Source organism: Tachysurus vachellii, chromosome 4, assembly GCF_030014155.1.
Source record: "Tachysurus vachellii isolate PV-2020 chromosome 4, HZAU_Pvac_v1, whole genome shotgun sequence".
NCBI lineage: Eukaryota > Metazoa > Chordata > Actinopteri > Siluriformes > Bagridae > Tachysurus > Tachysurus vachellii.
The window spans coordinates 25,835,238-25,852,474 of NC_083463.1; the positions used below are offsets into that span (position 1 = coordinate 25,835,238).

General features: G+C 39.9%; 2 protein-coding genes across 4 annotated transcripts in view; one reads left to right on the forward strand and one right to left on the reverse strand.

The window, feature by feature from the left end:
- The window catches only part of agap1 (ArfGAP with GTPase domain, ankyrin repeat and PH domain 1), a 136,207-nt gene extending 131,672 nt beyond the window's left edge, over positions 1–4,535 (forward strand). For all 3 annotated transcript variants that reach the window (XM_060868566.1, XM_060868565.1, XM_060868564.1), the window contains one exon: positions 1,083–4,535. In XM_060868566.1, the coding sequence (XP_060724549.1) occupies positions 1,083–1,298 (216 nt within the window). In that variant the 3' untranslated portion in view covers positions 1,299–4,535. The remainder of the gene's footprint in view (positions 1–1,082) is intronic.
- A 5,704-nt stretch (positions 4,536–10,239) lies between these two features.
- Positions 10,240–13,014, reverse strand: gbx2 (gastrulation brain homeobox 2). Its single transcript, XM_060867162.1, is given in 2 exon segments — positions 10,240–10,771; positions 12,545–13,014. Coding segments are annotated over 2 exon segments (1,002 nt in total).
- Between the last annotated feature and the right edge of the window lie 4,223 nt (positions 13,015–17,237).

A 17,237-nucleotide genomic window follows, 5' to 3' on the forward strand; every position in this document is an offset into this window, starting at 1 on the left:
CAGCTTTACAGAAGTATAGAAACAGAGGAGAGTGAAAAAAGAAATATATCATAATAAGTACAATACAAATAAATAAATGAATACATACATTTAAATTAAAAAATATTAACTTAAAATTTAAAATACTATATATCTATCCCTATCCCTAATGAGCAATGCAGAGGTGATGGTGGCAAGGAAAAAGAAAGAATGAGAAAGAAACCTTGAGAGGAACCAGACTCAGAAGGGAACCTCATCCTTATTTGGGTGACACTAGACAGTAAATAATGTCAGTGTCAATAATGTCCTTTCTACAACAGTTTATAATAATGCAACTGAGAGCTCCTGTGGAACTAATGGGTCAGCACAAACTCTGAGTTCAGCACAGACTTAACACTAGTGTCTTCCTGTCAAAGTCTTCAAATGATTGCTGATACAGCTTAGGCCCCCTTTCCACCAGAAAGAACTGGGTGCTGTTTCAGAGCTTGTGCTGGTGCTGGTTCAAATTTGGTTCCACTGACAAGCCTTCTACGAACCGGTTTGCCTTTCCATGGGCTAGAGAGCCATCACAGAGCCAAGACTTACGTCACTGTATACAACTTTATACAGCAATGTTAGCGCAGCAGCAACAAACACAAACACATCAAGAATGCCGGATGTTGCTTTACTGTTAATGCTCATGGCTTTGTAAACCTACACTGGCATCCAAACGCGGCGAATCCTGATTTAAAATGATTTAAAAATGGCTCTAACGACGTTGTCTTTTGTCTTGTTGGTCACAGTAACCCTGCCCCCAGACGCAAGCGGTTCTTAAGTCTAGACCAGCAATGTATTGGTGCTACTTAAGACCCACTTTTCCTGGTTCAGAGCCGGTGCTTTGGGTGTCGAAAAAGAAAGAAGTGGTTTTAAATTAGGCTCTGGCTCCGAACCAGCACTCAAACCGCCTCGGTGGAAAACTGACACAACATTGGTTCAAAGAAGGCATACACCTGCAAAAAGACATTCAGTGTACATTTTACATCATAACTTCTGTTTCCGATCTGTTTTGTGTGTTTGTATGTCATCATTGTTTCATAACTCTTTGTCTTTCTGTGTCCCTTCAGTACGGGGTCGACATCATGGCACGTGATGCCCACGGCAACACAGCGCTGGCATATGGACGCCAAGCCAACAGTCAGGAGTGTGTGGACATATTACTGCAGTATGGCTGCCCAGATGAGCGCTACCCGCTCATGGCCACGCCCAACCTCTCACGCAGAAACAACAACCGCAACAACAGCTGCAGCAGCAGCAGCACGGGCAGCACCGCCCTTATCTGACACACACACACACACACTCTCTCTCTCTTAACACAAGCTGAACGTGCATACTCGGAATGAAACTCAAATACACATTAATTTGCATACACTATCCCTCACACTAACGCAAACACGTGGCTCTTCCTCCTCTTAGCTAGACACAGATTTAGAATCGTGAAAGAAGTACATACTACACTCACGGGACCCACTGACCGTGATGATGAAGATAAAACACTACCAGAACCACTGAGTTTGCACTCACACTGCCTCGCACCACCACTAGCTTGTATTGAGGGAGTTAATCCTTCTATTCTACCTGTCTAGCCAATCACATAGTCACTCCTATGTCAGGTGACCTGCGATGAGATAATGCACCGTGACCCGTCTTCTGGCTGCATGTCAGCAACGTGATGGCCGAATAAACTGTCTAAACCTGCTGCTGCCTCCGTCCACAAATGCTGCAAGTTGCATGATTGGAGATGAACACAAAATCAGGAGCTTACAGAATGGCAGGTGACACGTCCAGTTAGACTTCTCAAAGCAACTCGGCCCTTATGTCCTCTTTCTGTACGGCTTTTTTTTGTGAATGAAATGGACTGGACATGACGCTGGATCAGTCCCAGAGATCCTAGAGAACTAGCAGTGCGTTCCTGTTTGGTGCTTTTGAATGCACATGTTCTGTGATACTTTTGCCCTTTGCCACCCTTTCACTTAAATGTTTAGCACAATTATGTGAATTTCTGCCCTTTGTACAATTTCTTTTCTGCTTTTTTATGTAATGTGAAAAGACAGTGTCTCAAAAGACAAGTCTCAAAGACCATTTCGGAAAACATCCAAATACAAGATGAGGCTTGTAAACATTTTCTTTCTATCTTTCTTTCTTTCTTTCTTTCTTTGAATTTTGATAGCGGGTTGTACGAAATTCATTGGGCATTTGTGGACCATGTGAAAATCTAACCTGTCCATGTGAATGGCTAACACTAGCTTAGTGCTCATAACTTTTTATTCTTCCATCGTCTACTATACAGAACTAAAGGGAATTGCCTACCTGATTAATAGTTTTTCTCCTCGGCTGCTAGCCAGCTGCATGCTTCTTTTTTCCCCAACTTCAAATGTTCAGGAATTGGTTAGCTGATGAGTCATGTGATGACGGGCACGAAAGTGACGAGCTTCAGACTCTATTCTCTGAAGTGCTTGTCACAATCGACTGTGTGTGCGCGCGTGTGTGTGTGCGTGTGTGTGTGAGACATGGCAAAGTCTTTCTTATTCACGTTAGCCATATTGATCAATGCAGACTTGTTTCCAAATGATACAGCATGCAGAGTGGAGCAGGCTCTGACCTCACAGGCTCGTCAATATCAAATGTGCAGCGTCTGCATTTCTCTCGTGCTTTATGATGGAAACATTAGTGAGGGACGAGCCTGCAGCCTCATTTAGTCGCTTTTACTCAATATTAGGTGCTCAGGAGAAGCAGGAGAACTCTCCTCTGTATGCTACATACTTATTCATTTCAGAGACTCTTGCGCATGAGTGTGTGTGTGTGTGTGTGTGAGTGAGAGAGCACAGGTTCATTTGTCAGCATTGCTTGAAATGTCCATACATTATCCACTCATTACTTGCTGAGGCCTTGGAGTGCAGAGCCCTGTTCGGCTCAGTGAAGAGATGGTCCGTCTTTTCCTGCGCTGTACCCTTTTCATCGTTTTCACTCTGTCATTTTGTCTTTTATAGAATCTCTTTGGTGGAAAACTTAGTAAAAATGTAGAGAATAAGTTTTTTTTTCCCCCTGAAAAAGGCCTTTTAACATTCTAGCCTGACTGACCTTGGGCTTGATGCCAGGTTGTGTCAAATGATCATGCAAGTGTGTGTGTTTACTAGTGCTTTCTATCTCTCTAATCTTTGTCTCTTTCCTGAGTGTTGTTCTTGATGTCTTGAACTTTGTCTCCACGCGTGTGTTTGTGCTGTACGGGCTCGAGCCTGGACTCACCTGTATTTAAGCAATACAAAGCCAGATGAAAGCCAGGCAACTATCTTAAGTAATAATTTTCCACACCAGTATTGGCTGTTGTGTGGTTCTGAGAAATGTAAGACTCTGTTTCAGGTCATATGTCATTACGGAAGTTGTATAGAGAGACATGACTCCACTAGCTTTAGGGTTTGTCATCCAGCAGGAAACACAAGTCTTTAGTTTGCAACACTAAACAAGTAGGAAGGGTGTTTGACCTGCCAGGGCTATTTATGCATGGATTTAGGACCATGTAGGGACGAGGCCTCGTCTCAATAACCTCTGCGTGTTCTAAAGGGCACTGTGGAGTGAGACGCTGGTCTGAGAGAGTGTACAGAGTTTATTGAAAGAGCTAAGATGTAAAGTGTTTGTATATAATGTAGCAGATCTGTAGAGGTCTCGGCACCATACACAGTTATTTATGATATAATGCTTTAAAGCACACACACACTGATTCTAATAACCAACCCACACTACCAATCCTTTCTGTGAAAGCCTGATTTTTTGTTTGTTTGTTTGTTTGTTTTTGACCCTTTTTGCATGCATGAATGTAAATTTCCTCCTAAATGACTGACAGGTGACATTTGAACCAGAACCCTTTTCTGATATTCATCACTTAATTCACCTTTTTTGTTGTTCTTTATTTTTAACATATAACTAGCGGTCCATTTCACTCATGTTGTGTCCGTATGTTATTGATCTAGTAAAAATGAAGGAGTCGCACCACCACTTACTCAACAATAGTGCAAGAGCAACCAAAGCAGACTCCGTTCCGTCTGTGAGCGGACCGAGCAATCACGGGTTTCTACATCCGTTTTAAGCTGCTTACGTGCGTTCATGATTTTAGACCAGTATCTGCTTGTCATGTAGCTGTCATTTTTGTACATAGCTGTAAAAATTGCAAAACAACATGTTTTTTTTTTTGTTTTGTTTTGTTTTTGTTACCTCATTTTGTTGACAGTATCTTTGATGCATCCAAACTCTAGAGACCTGATTATTTATGAGCGATTATGCTAATCTAAAAGGGGAGGGGCTCTCACACTATTTTACTTTTTGTATTGCTTTTTGTTTTACAGACCATTTGCATCACAGTTACGTCATTATGATCGATTGTCCGTGTAATTATTATTATTATTGTTATTATTTTATTGAGTTTGTGTCAGCTGTACAGTTTTGTGTTGAAAAATTATCCCTGATGCAGAGTCTTATACTGTAATGTGTCTCCTTTCAATAAAGAAAATTACTTCGTAATTTAATACCATGTCCTGCTCAGTTAACATTATTCTGAGTTTGTTTGTTTGAGGAAGAAGATATCCTGGTGATTTAAGTGGTGTGAAGGTGTGTTAGTTACATGCTGAAGATCCAAATCATTGAAGTGAAATTCCCATTAATTTCTACTTAATGTTAACAGCCCTGACACAGCACCCTGTCATTTGTGGACCAGATCTAATGTCCATGTCTAAGAGTCTCTCTGCAAATGTATCCACAATTCAACAATACAACTATTCTCTATTCATTCATATTGATTCAGTCTCATTGCAGAATTCTAAATATTTTTCTTCTTGAACTCTTTGCTCATTATTGTACACATTTTAGGACGTGTATTCTATCTCTCTGTCTTATTTTTATTTTATTCTTAAGATTGTTTTAAACGTGACCACACATAGCACAACCTAACAAGCAATTTGTACATGGATGATGTTACTTGAAGAGCTTCATGAAAATGTCATGAAAACAAAAAATACACTGGTGTACATGTGTGTGTATTATAGTATAGTGTAATATAGTAATGTGTTGCTCCTGCTATATTACTTCATTATTCAGTCCACCACACAACCCTCAGTGAGTTAAGAGATTATTTCCTCGCTGATATGAGAGTAAAGCGTGACACGGCAGTGTGCGTGTAAATCTTCTCACTTTGCCACAAGGTCCAGACACTGGTGTGTATGATGCTCTCATTTATACAAATTTGGTAAGTAATGTTTTTAACATTAGGAGTATTTCTTGATTTTCTATTTATTTGAACGTTAACTTTCGTTTCTCGGAAAGTCTCACATTCCTATTGTTTACTGTCCAGTGTCACGCAAATGAGGATGAGGTTCCCTTCTGAGTCTGGATTCCCTCAAGGTTTCTTCCTAACATTATATCAGGGAGTTTTTTCTTGTCACCATCACCCCTGGCCTGCTCATTAAGATGTTAGAGACAATGTAATGTTAGAGACAAATAGTAACTTAATTTTTGTTGTCATTGTTAAAAGCACTATACAAATAAATTGAATTGAATTTGAACATCCTGTGGTGATAACCTTCCTTCTTCTAGTAAAGCTTTTCACTACATTTTGGAGCTGTTGAAATGTGCTCAGTCAATTACAAGAGCATTACTGAGATCAGGCACTAATGTAATATGAGGTCTGGGGTTCAGTCTGTGTTTCAGTTCATCCCAAAGGTGTTCAGTAGGGTAAAGTTCAGGGTTCTGTGCAGGTTGCTCAAGATCTTCCACTCCACAATTGGCACACCATGTGTTCATGTTGCTGGCTTTGAGCACAGGGGGCACTGTCATGAAGGAACAGGTTCAGGTTCTTTAGTGCCGCTTGTTGGTTTTTTGGTCTTCTTCCATCCCTGTTTCTCTTTGGGGACCACTAAGACTTTTGACTATATTTGATTATTTAATAAAATTTTATTTGTATAAACATTCTATAATGTAACAATGGACATTATCACAATTTTTTTTTCAGAAACAAACATTCAGAATCAAAATGATAACGATTAAAATTAAAATGTATTTGTAAAGTGTGTGTGATTGTGCCCAGGATGTCCCCTGCCTTGTGCCCTGAGATCGCTGGGTGAAACTCCACATTCCCCCAGGACACTTTAGAGGATAAATGGTACAGAAAATGGAAATGGAGCAATGTCATGGACATGACATCTTTGATTCCTTGGCCTTTGTAAAGCAAAGCGACTGGCTCTTTAAGTCAAACTATTTAAATGCTTAGGAAAGTTATACAATAAGTTTTAAGTGGCAGTTTTTTCACCATATTCTGAGAACAACAACATGTACCTACATTAAATATTTCATGCCCTTTTTCACAAGTGTGTGTGTGTGTGTGTGTGTGTGTGTGTGTGTGTGTGTGTGCACTCTGCAGGCCGTGTGAGATGGAGATGAAGGCGTTTCATGCCAGGCCCTGTGGACTCTGCTGAGGCTCTAATGGGATAATGGTGCTCTAATCCTCTCCCCGTTCTCTCTGTCTCTCTTTCTCTTTCTCTCACTTTCTTACTTTGTGTCTCAGGAAGCTTCACAAAGCAGCTGGGGAGGGGACAGGGGGACAGCGCTCACACTCACAATAGCCCCCTGACCGGAGAGGACAAAGGGAGCCTCAGCAGCCCGGGACAGCAGATGTAATTAAAGAGATTAGACGAAGCTGAGGGGGAAACTGAGCAGTGTGTAAAGAGGAAATGGACACTGTGTGTGTGTGTGTGTGTGTACGCGTGTGTGTGTCTGCTTGTGTGTATGTGTGTGTGTGTGTGTGTGTGTGGGGGGGGGGGGGGTGTAGTTTTCCACAAAATAAGAGAGACAGCTGTTTGTACACAGGCAGTTTAAACTCATCACATTATACATCCTGTTTAAACTGATTTGGATGTTCAAGATATATTTTAATGAAATTTGAATTTTAAGACAGAACACACAAATATTTACACATTAATTCACACCTATGGGTAATTTTGACTAGCCAATCCACCTACAGGCATGTTTTTGGGAGGTGAAAAGAAGATCCACCTCACACAGACATGGCGAGAACATGCAAAACATGCTACGTGCACAAACCCAAGCTTTGGCCTGAAGACCTGAAGACCCAGTAAAGGTGATCAGTGCTGATATGGAAAACATTTATATAACAGCTTCATAAGGCTTTTTATAATCCTAGCAAATAATATTCCTGAGTCTTGTGTAAGACCGCAGTGGAGAGCAGTATTGTTCTGATGAAAAGGCTGCCAGTGTGGAGCATCTTGTCCAACTCCAGTCTGATCATCTCTCATCATAAATCAGTCCTGCATCCCAATGTGATGGAGTCCAGTGAAGCAAAGGACTGCTTCAGTGTATTAACACAGCTGTGTTCATCTATCTGTGTGTGTGTGTGTGTGTGTGTGTGTGTGTGTGTGTGTGTGTGTGTGTGTGTGTGTGTGTGTGTGAGACATTCACACGCTAATGGCATTAGGAATGCAAGAGAGGCCCTGAAATGAGGCGTGAGCAGGGCCATCATAGTGTGATGATAATCTTGCTATGTGGAGTCTCTTCTGTGCACTGTGCTGGTGATTGGCAGTAGAAGATGCAATGTGAAAGGAAACTATACTTTTGAAAGATGAATTGTAATTGTAAAATTAGGAAATTAAAACATGTAAATATGTGTTTGTAGTTATCAATTGTGGAAAATAAATGTAATTATCTAATGGATTATGAGTGACAATTTTTTGATTTATTGCTCTAGAATTAATGGGAAATCCTTCCTCCAAGTGGGATGTCTTTAAAATTATATTTTTATACTTGATGCCTAAATCCCAACAAATAAAACATTTTAATTGACTAAAGGATAAAATGTAGAAGACTGAATGTCACTTGCATTCAGAGAATATCTCTAGGTTTATAGACAATAATCGTGATGAATCACAACCAGCACAGTAATACAATATTTATCAGATACACATACAAGTTGAAATAAAAAGAAATCACTGCCTGCTGACTCCTGTTAGAGCATGCCAAAATGATTTCATTCACAAACTGTCCAATGCATTGCTTTCCTCTTTGTCTGCACATACAAATTTTCAGTTAAAGGGGTGTGTGTGGCTCAGACAACTTATTGGTCCTGCAGCCAGTGCCTATTAGGTGGCATGAGTCTTAGGGCTTGTTCTCCTTCAGAATTAATCATTGGAGGTTAATTTGAGCCGTAGACAAGTTGCTGTTAATTTAGTGTGCAAGGGACACGAAGGAGTGAAAAGCAGAGGGCCTGGCTGATCCCCCATGGGTCCCATTTATCTGTCAGGCATGACGGCTGGCCTTGATTACTATTTGCAAAAAAAAAAAAAAAAAAAAAAAATCATTAGAGTTAAAGCAATTGTGAGATCTCCCTCTCTTTCTCCGTCTTACTCACACTTCGACCATCTTGTTTCTTTCCAGACCTTTTGCTTCAGAATTCTCATGATAAATTCAGTACACATTCATTCATGCAGTAATAAGACATGTTTAGTGCCCTAGATCTCTCTCTCTCTCTCTCTCTCTCTCTCTCGCTCTCTCTCTCTCGCTCTCTCTCTCTCTCTGTGTGTGTGTCAGTATGACAGTGATATATTGATACTGATATCAGTATCTATCCCATTGAGGTTCTCTTATGGACAGTAACTAGTAACTCTGCTCCAATAAATCTGTATTTTACTTTTCCCACTTGGGACATGTAGAACTAGTGTGTGAGATTAATAAAGAATATGTTGTTGGAGAAGTTCAAACGATGAATCACTGCAGAAATACAGACTGTATGTGTAGTGACACCTTCTGTCTAATCGCTTCGGCAGTTTATTTAACGTCTGAGCAGGAAGCTCTTGTGAGACAACGTGAGTTTTTAATGCACCTTGAAAATTAACAACAACAACAAAAAAATACTAATCTAACTCTAATTTCTATATATTAAAAATCATGGTGTTCTCAAATTCACACAGCACCAAACAGTGAATGTTTAATAGTGATTAAACATTCACTGTTTGGTGCTGTGTGAATTTGAGAACACCATGATTTTTGATATTTAAAAATTTTAAAGAATGCATTCAATAATTACAAATTACAATTATTTTGCAGTAAATTGTCTATTGTTATTTGAGTTTATTATATTTTTTTTCATGTATTTAAAACAAACGAATAATGCAGATTTTTGTTTTGTTTTGTTTTTCATATATCTTAATTTTTTTTGTTCTTTTTTTTCAGTATAATAAATTTATTAATATAATGCTGCACATAATTCGGTCTCAGTTTTTGACTGTATTTAAAACGAACATAGCGTTGTTCAATAATTATGATTAATAAAAAGGATTATTGTTGTTGTGTGGTCGTTTATACTGAAATAAAAAATAACAACATTACGCACAAGTGTTTCACAATCACGATCCACTTTAATGCACACAATCTCAACTCAATAAACTCTTCGCATGTTAGCAACTCTTTTGCACAATATCAAATAAATTAGCAGCATCCCCCCATGAAGTAAAAAAAAAGGAAATTAAGAGAACTTATGAGTGTGTTGATCAAATTAAAATAAAAACAAATACATCATGTATTAACAGAACAGACCATAATCTCGAAGGCATGACTGTTTTTTTTTGTTCAGTGCTTCAGCATCAGAGCAGGAAAAGTGCTCTATTAAGTAGATCACCTCATCTTATTTTCGGAAGAAAATTAAAAGCTAAACACACACACACACACACACACACACACACACACACACACACACACACACACACACACACACACACACACAGTTAACACTACAGAAAAACAAAAAAGAAACTTCACGTTATTACGTTCTTTGAAATCTACAGGGAATTAGTTTATTCATCATTTGGTCCACAGCATCTCTCTCTCTCTCTCTCTCTCTCTCTCTCTCTCTCTCTCTCTCTCTCGCTCTCTCTCTGTGCTCCTGTCTGAAGCCCAGGTACCAGAACTTGGGCTGCGTCCCAAACCGCATTACACTGTTGATCAAAATAGCACGCTACCTATAGTAATACTTCTGGAGACGTGCTATTTTGCCGCATTATTTAGTACAAAAGTCTGCAGTTTCAGACAAACCGTCACTGCTTCGTCCTCAAGGATATACGCAGATGTCCGCGTGTAAATGTACTATATTCATATTTCACATGTGGCGTATGTAAACGAGTCACTCGCGTTAGTTATTACATTTGTTTTCTGTCCAAATCCCAGCACATGTCAGGGTCTGGCTTGCTCCAGCTGCTGATGCTGGCTCCGGATGGCGAAGCGGCTCACATGCACAGGAATGGGCACCACTATTTTAGGGTTTCGGGACGGCTCACCCGCTTTCGTGTTCACGTTCCCCGCCTTTACGCGTTTCCACTTCGCCCTGCGGTTCTGAAACCAGATTTTCACCTGCACTTCGCTGAGTTTCAGGGCGTGCGCGATCTGCGAGCGTTCTGTCAGCGACAGGTACTTCTTGCAGTGGAACTCTTTCTCCAGCTCCAGCAGCTGCTCGCTGGTGAACGCCGTCCGCCGCCTCCGGTTTTTCCCCCCTGAGGCGCCGCTCCCGGAGCGCGTGCTCTCCTCCAGGCCCGCGCTCACCTCGCCGTCATCTTTGGCACACAGAGAGTTGGACGCAGAGGCCATGTTGTCATCCGAGCTGTAGTCAAGGTCGCTATCCATGGAGAAGCTCTCGTCCTTCCTTGTGCAGTCATCCTCCTTGGGATCGTCCTTGCCGTGACCTCGTACTGTGGATGGGAAAATTCATCTGAATCGGATCACTTGATCTTTGACAGAATGTACATATTTATTTGTACATAATTTGTACAGAATCATTTACAAAAAACCTATTCAAAAAACTTAATTTGCATGCTGCTGCATCCTGTATGGTTTAGTGTAGCGAATTTTACGCACAATTACGCATGAATTATGTTGTGGAGGGCCACCAAAAACAAGGTAATCAGAGATGATGCGCACACTTCATATAAAAGTGCCAGAAGAAATTCTGTAGAAAAACCATTTCCTGTTTGGCCCTTCAGTTTGTGTCATTTAGGGACCTCATAACGGCACCATGTAAAACCTCACTGCAGAAAAGCTTCTGAGATTATAATCTCAGAAATAATTATACATAAAAAAGTATAATAATATTATCAATAATAATAATCATATTATTATTATTATTATTATTATTATTATTATTATTATGTCAAAAATAATGTCTATTATTATTGATGATGATGATGATGATGATGATGATGATGATGATAGTAGTAGTAGTAGTAGAATTTGTAGAAGTAGTAGTTGTTATTTAGTGCCGTTAAGTCATGCAGAATTAATTATTTTGGATCCAAAATTAAGTTTTAATTAATGCCACTTTTACAAAATCAAAACAAAACAAAAATAAAACTCTGAAATTGTTTGGCATAGAAATGTCTACATTATGTGTAATATTCTCTTTACTTAAATGTTTCGCCAAATATAAATAATAAAAACAACAACTCAATTCCACATGCATTTTATCCACTAATAAAATACATTTCATAAAACATTAATGAATAAATTAAATCTTCAAAATTAGCCGAATGGTGTTTCACTATTCCCTGCTTTATGAATCACGTTTTGCTGAATTTGTGTTTGTAGATTTTAATATTTAGCCAATGATTTAGTCCTTTGAACTTTACATACACGTTTAGCTGATGGAAGAGACTCGCTTGAAACAGCACAGGCTCGTTCTCCATTCCTCAATTAAACTGGACTAAATTAAGGAAGTCATGTGCAGTTCGCCTTCAGGCACTGCTAACTGAAGGCCTTTAATCCACACCTGAAAAGTGACTTTCAATGCCACTGCACTTTTCTGAACTACACACATGACGCTATATTTCCCGAGGCCGTTAAATCGTTATTTTGTCGTTAACAAATCGCGTGACATTTTACAAGACAGCAGTCTCTCTTTTATCTTTAGCACACAAGCTCATTTCTCTAGATGAAACACGCTACATGTTTCATTCCCACGCATTAATGTTATCCAGATAACATCCACAGCTTCCTGGAATTAATAACGATTACGCGTTATTACGCATTATTACTCCAGCGCCAAAGTACACATTTACAAAGTTTAATAAACGATTCGTTCAACCGTGCTTCAATAAAATCAGCTAGATAACTAAGCTTGTTATTTCGATATTATATTCAGTGTCCCTTAATAAAAAAATGAGAAGATTTTATTGACACATTTTCAGAAATAAAGATTGCTCTTTTCTCGTCTTTTGCGTTAAGTGTCTTTAAAACGTTTAAACAAAACTGAAATTTCAGGACCACGTATAAAATTGAACTCTAAGGCTAATTAAAACTAGAAATAATGCGCCCTCAGTTACAGAGTGTTAGCTTTCATTTGGAGAACAGGACAAAAAAACAAACAGGGATACATTTAAAATATAGAAACTTTCAGATGCTTCATGTGTAACATATGTTACATTGTTAGCCCACCCTAAATGATAGCCATGTAACTTTTAGTGCTTATTAGTGCTGACCTGTAGCGGACTGCAGAGGCTCATCATGGAAGGGCAGAAGTGCAGCGGTCTCTTTGGTCAAGAAACTTTTGCCGTCTTCTGCGTCCAGTCGGATCTCGTGGGATTTGTCAAAGGCCGCGTGCAGCGCCTGCGTGCCGAACTTCCGGGCCGCTTCCGCGTGTTGGGGCAGACTGGCCATGAGCGTGGAGGTGAGCGCCATGCCCTGCGCCAAACTGGAGCAGAAAGCGCCCGGTATAGCAGCCGGTAAAGCGGCGAGCTGGTGATGAGGAGGCGCCTGAGTCAGGCCGTGAGGTGGTGGTGGTGGAGGAGGAGGAGGAAGAACCACAGAGCGGTAAGGCATGAACATGGGGTAACCAGTGTACACGAAGTGTCCCGGACTGGGCTGCTGGGAGCCGCCGATGAGCGAGTCGATGCTGAAGGCAGTGGTGTTTCCCACCGGACGCTGCATCACCGCGAAGGACGAACCGAATGCCGCACTCATAAGCTCGTTTATTCGAGACTCGATTGAAAATCTAGAAAAGTTTTACGCTGACAGAGTTATCGGCTGTCCTCCAAACTCATTCGCGTCAAATCCAAACGGAATCACTTTACAATCCCGATAAACTGTGCGCACACGCACGCGCGTGCGTGATTGTGTTTGAGTGTGTGTGTGTGTGTGTGTAAGTGTGTGTGAGTGAAGTGAGAACCAAAAGTGCAGAAGGTTCAGATGAGCAGACCTGCCACACACACACACTGGCCCCCGGTAATCCTGCAGCTGACCGTCTGTTTCCGCAGAGAATTCACTGCACCTGCGTTTAAGGTCTTTTCTCCATGCAATTCTAATTTAAATAAGTCGCGCAAAATAACAATAATAACAACAATAATGTGTTTATCTTGGCATGCACCAAGATACCTTTCGTCGGATGTTCGCTGTTGTCCGCTTGGAGTTTGTTGCACTTTATTTGAGGCTCGTTAGGAGCGCAGTGACTCACACCGCACCATCTCTGATCAGCTGATGATGTGAGAGTTTAAATTGCGCTCCTTCGGTTTAAGCGCACCGACCGCGCGCCAAGACCACGCCCACAGACTGAACTGCTGTTCCTATTGGCCCATCTAACAGCGTTGACATGGAGCTTCCATGACACGTCGCCTAGTGTCGGAATGAATAATGTATAAAACTGTTCATTGAAGCCATCAGCACCGAACAACACGCCTGTGATTTTCTGCTTTAAGACCCAAATTCAGTTCAGCTTGTCACTACATAGTCTACAAACTGTTTATAGCGAATCACAACAGAAGTTATTATCAGTCTAAAGATGCTCATAAGAAGATGAATATTAAGCCTGTACTGTAATGGTCTCCAGTTCCTCCAGTGACACACACACACGCACACACACAAACACACACACACACACACACACACACACACACGTACACAGAGCGGCAGCTGCACTTGGCTGAATATAACAAACTGAAACACAATGTCATGCTCAAGAAACTGTTTGATTATATGACATGTAGCCTAAATCCGTTTTAATGCAACACATTGTTGCATAAATGTGACGTACATATTTGTTTTCAATTATCTTCTTGTGGCTTCAACTCTATGTATTAAAAAAAATCTAATATGAAATAATTCGACTCCAGAAAAGATTGATTGTACTCATGAGGCATAGAGTGATTTATGACTTGGCATCACACTTATATTTTTAATGCATTTGCTTAAATAGCACAAAGTCCTAATAACTCAATTTAGCCAATCAGTGTAATCTGAATCTAAATCAATTTAAGTTATTTGTTTAAACTAAATCTAGGCTAACTATAACCTATAACTAATTAATTCATTCATTCATTGTTAATAAAATGTTTAGTTATATATCTTCAGTGTAGGTAATTATTATTATTACTATTTTAATAATTTACCCATACAAAGCAAATACATATATTATGTATATATTATATTACACAGTTTGGGTAACTGAAAGAAACATTTGGTCCCAGAGATTTGTGTCCAATATTTATTTATTTATTATAATCATGCACATGAACCAGACATTAAAATCCATGTAGGCCTTTTTTTTTGTACATGGCTCAAATTATTCTTAATCTGTGGGGACCTTTTCTGCACCCACCCTAAAATCATGACCTCTGCTCTGCCACCACCGATCTAAATCAAGGACACCCCCTTCTCTGCACAGGGTCACAGGGACACTGTCTCATTAAAGGGAGCCTGAGCCACAACTGCAATGCAGACATTAAATAGCAGTATTTTTCAATTAGCACTGACAAATTCAATCAAAATTCCATAGATTAGAGCGAAATGAGGCATGGGTCATTTACAAGGGGATTTAATTGCACAGCCATTAGACAAATAGTACAGCAGTCACTGTCTCATTATCAATCATGTGGAAGCATCAATAGAAAAAGGAGAGAGAATGGGAGGGGGGTGTGAGGTGATGGGGTGGCGGTGGTGGTGGTGGTGGTGGTGGGGGGTAACACTCTGTCTAATATGCTGCCATAGCACCAGCACTGAGACCAGTTAATAAATACCCCCCTTTGTACTTATAAATTATCCAGTTTAATTAACAACATGGATTATGATTGGAATATGATTTAATTAAACCTTTCCTGCATGGTGGTGTGTGAGGTCATCCATTATCTGGAAGTAAGGGAAGCATTACTGCAGGCTAAATTAAGGAAGGGCCCTAGAGACTCTGACTGCCCTTAAGACCTTCAGCACAGGGACAATAAAGTGCAACAGTGGCGATAATGGTTGCAGAATATCAACGCTCAAACTAGTGCACCTTACCATGCATGAGCTGTAGTATATCACACGCTGGGACATATGGCACTTGTGCTGAAATGCCCCTGCATTTGGAAGTGGTTTACTCACTGGGCAAACCAATTAAAAGGCTCTTATTGCTGCTGGACGCAGTTTTGCTGGGAAATGGATTCGGAAACGTTGCCTGAAGCATTTGACCATTCAACATTATTTAGTTACCGTGTCTCAGGCTCAACCTTTTCATCAAGACCCAAATGTCAGCTATAATTTATTCGGCACAGTTCGCCTCTCCCAATGAAAACATGACTCGCTGTTTCCTTCACTCCTGATTCAGACATATTAAGAAAGGCCACAGGCGCGGCCGCTTTTCTGCAGTATACACATTTAATCCTTCTCTTGTTTCAAAGACAGCTATTAAAAATCCCTGGCCTCCTGACATTCGATTTTAGATCATTTTATCTAAATGAAATTGATTTATTAACCTTTAAACTGTCTCAGGACAAGGTGAGATCAAGCCTGGCGAATTTGTTCCTCCTAAGGTGCAGCCACTAGAATAAGTAAAGGGCTTATTGATCCTCTTCTCCAGTCAAGTGCTCATGAGCTTCCATATAAGTCAATATTCACAGACAGGGGAAGCAGTGCATTTCCACACTAACACCACTCCATAACACCAGGTTATATAGACTACAGTTTATCTGGCAATGCTAAGGCACATGATAGAGTCACAAAGTGTTTATTATAATCCAACTGCTGTCTAATTCAGTGGTATAAGTTTCATCTTATCTGAGCTAACTAAATTGTTTCTGTTACTTAATGAAAGCCTAATGTGTGTTTTCAGTAAATCTGAGAAGTAAAAAGTTTATAAAATCTGAATGCCGTCTTTTTTTTTCTGAAACACACACACACACACTGCACTTTTTGCTTATATTTTTTAATATCCTATTGCACAGATATCATAACTTGCTTTTATATTGCATTTTAAATCGCATTTCAATATTTTATGCCTTCAAACTGTACATGTCCTTTAAACATAACTAGTGACCAGGTTTGTACAAAAAACCGAAATGTGTGAGAAACTAGTTTGCATTAAAGTCACATATAAAAATTCTGAAAAATGATCCCATAGGAAAAATAAAAGCAGGTGAGCTGGGAATTTGATCAAAATCCACCCAAAACTAACTATAGTTAGTTTTAGTTAGTTTGCTATAAACCAAACTAACAGGAATTTTATTTAGTGAGCATGGAGCACTTTGAACATATGCTTTAAGGCCTCTCTGCCACCCCTTTGATTAGGCCAATTGGCTGTCTGAGGCAGATATTTGTATCACCGGACGCATTTTCATCAGCAGTCACGCTTAGTAAAATAGGTCCTGAGTGCCGCAGTAATCATCACATTCAACGTTTCATTTGTAACACGCTGCGCATTAAACGTTTCACACCATGACACGACGCCATGGCCCAATTCATCTTGCTTTATTAAAGAGAGGAAATGAGGTGAGGCATCAGTGATTCGAGCCTCTGGGGCACATTTTCAAGACAGATGAGCGACGGGGGGCAAACACGGCGCTGGTGCAAAATTTGTGAAGAAGAGTTAGCAGTGAAGCTCTACCCCACAACATGGCTGAAATATCACTGTTTCTGTCATATATTATATTAATACTGCCAATTAAATGTAGATTGGTATTATATGTATTTTCACAGGCAGCCAAAGACAGAACACTTCCTGTATACTATATACCACTTATGTCTATTTTTATGTTATTATATATCAGCTTATGTACATGTCCAACAAGATACCATTAAGGCTCAAAAAGTGACTCCCACTGTGACTAGGTTTTGTTTTCTGAAAAGATTTAACCAGTGATTTAATGGGACAAAACATCATGTATTGTCTATAGATTCTAGCACATTTTTGGTAAGTGGGTTTTGTTATTATGATTATG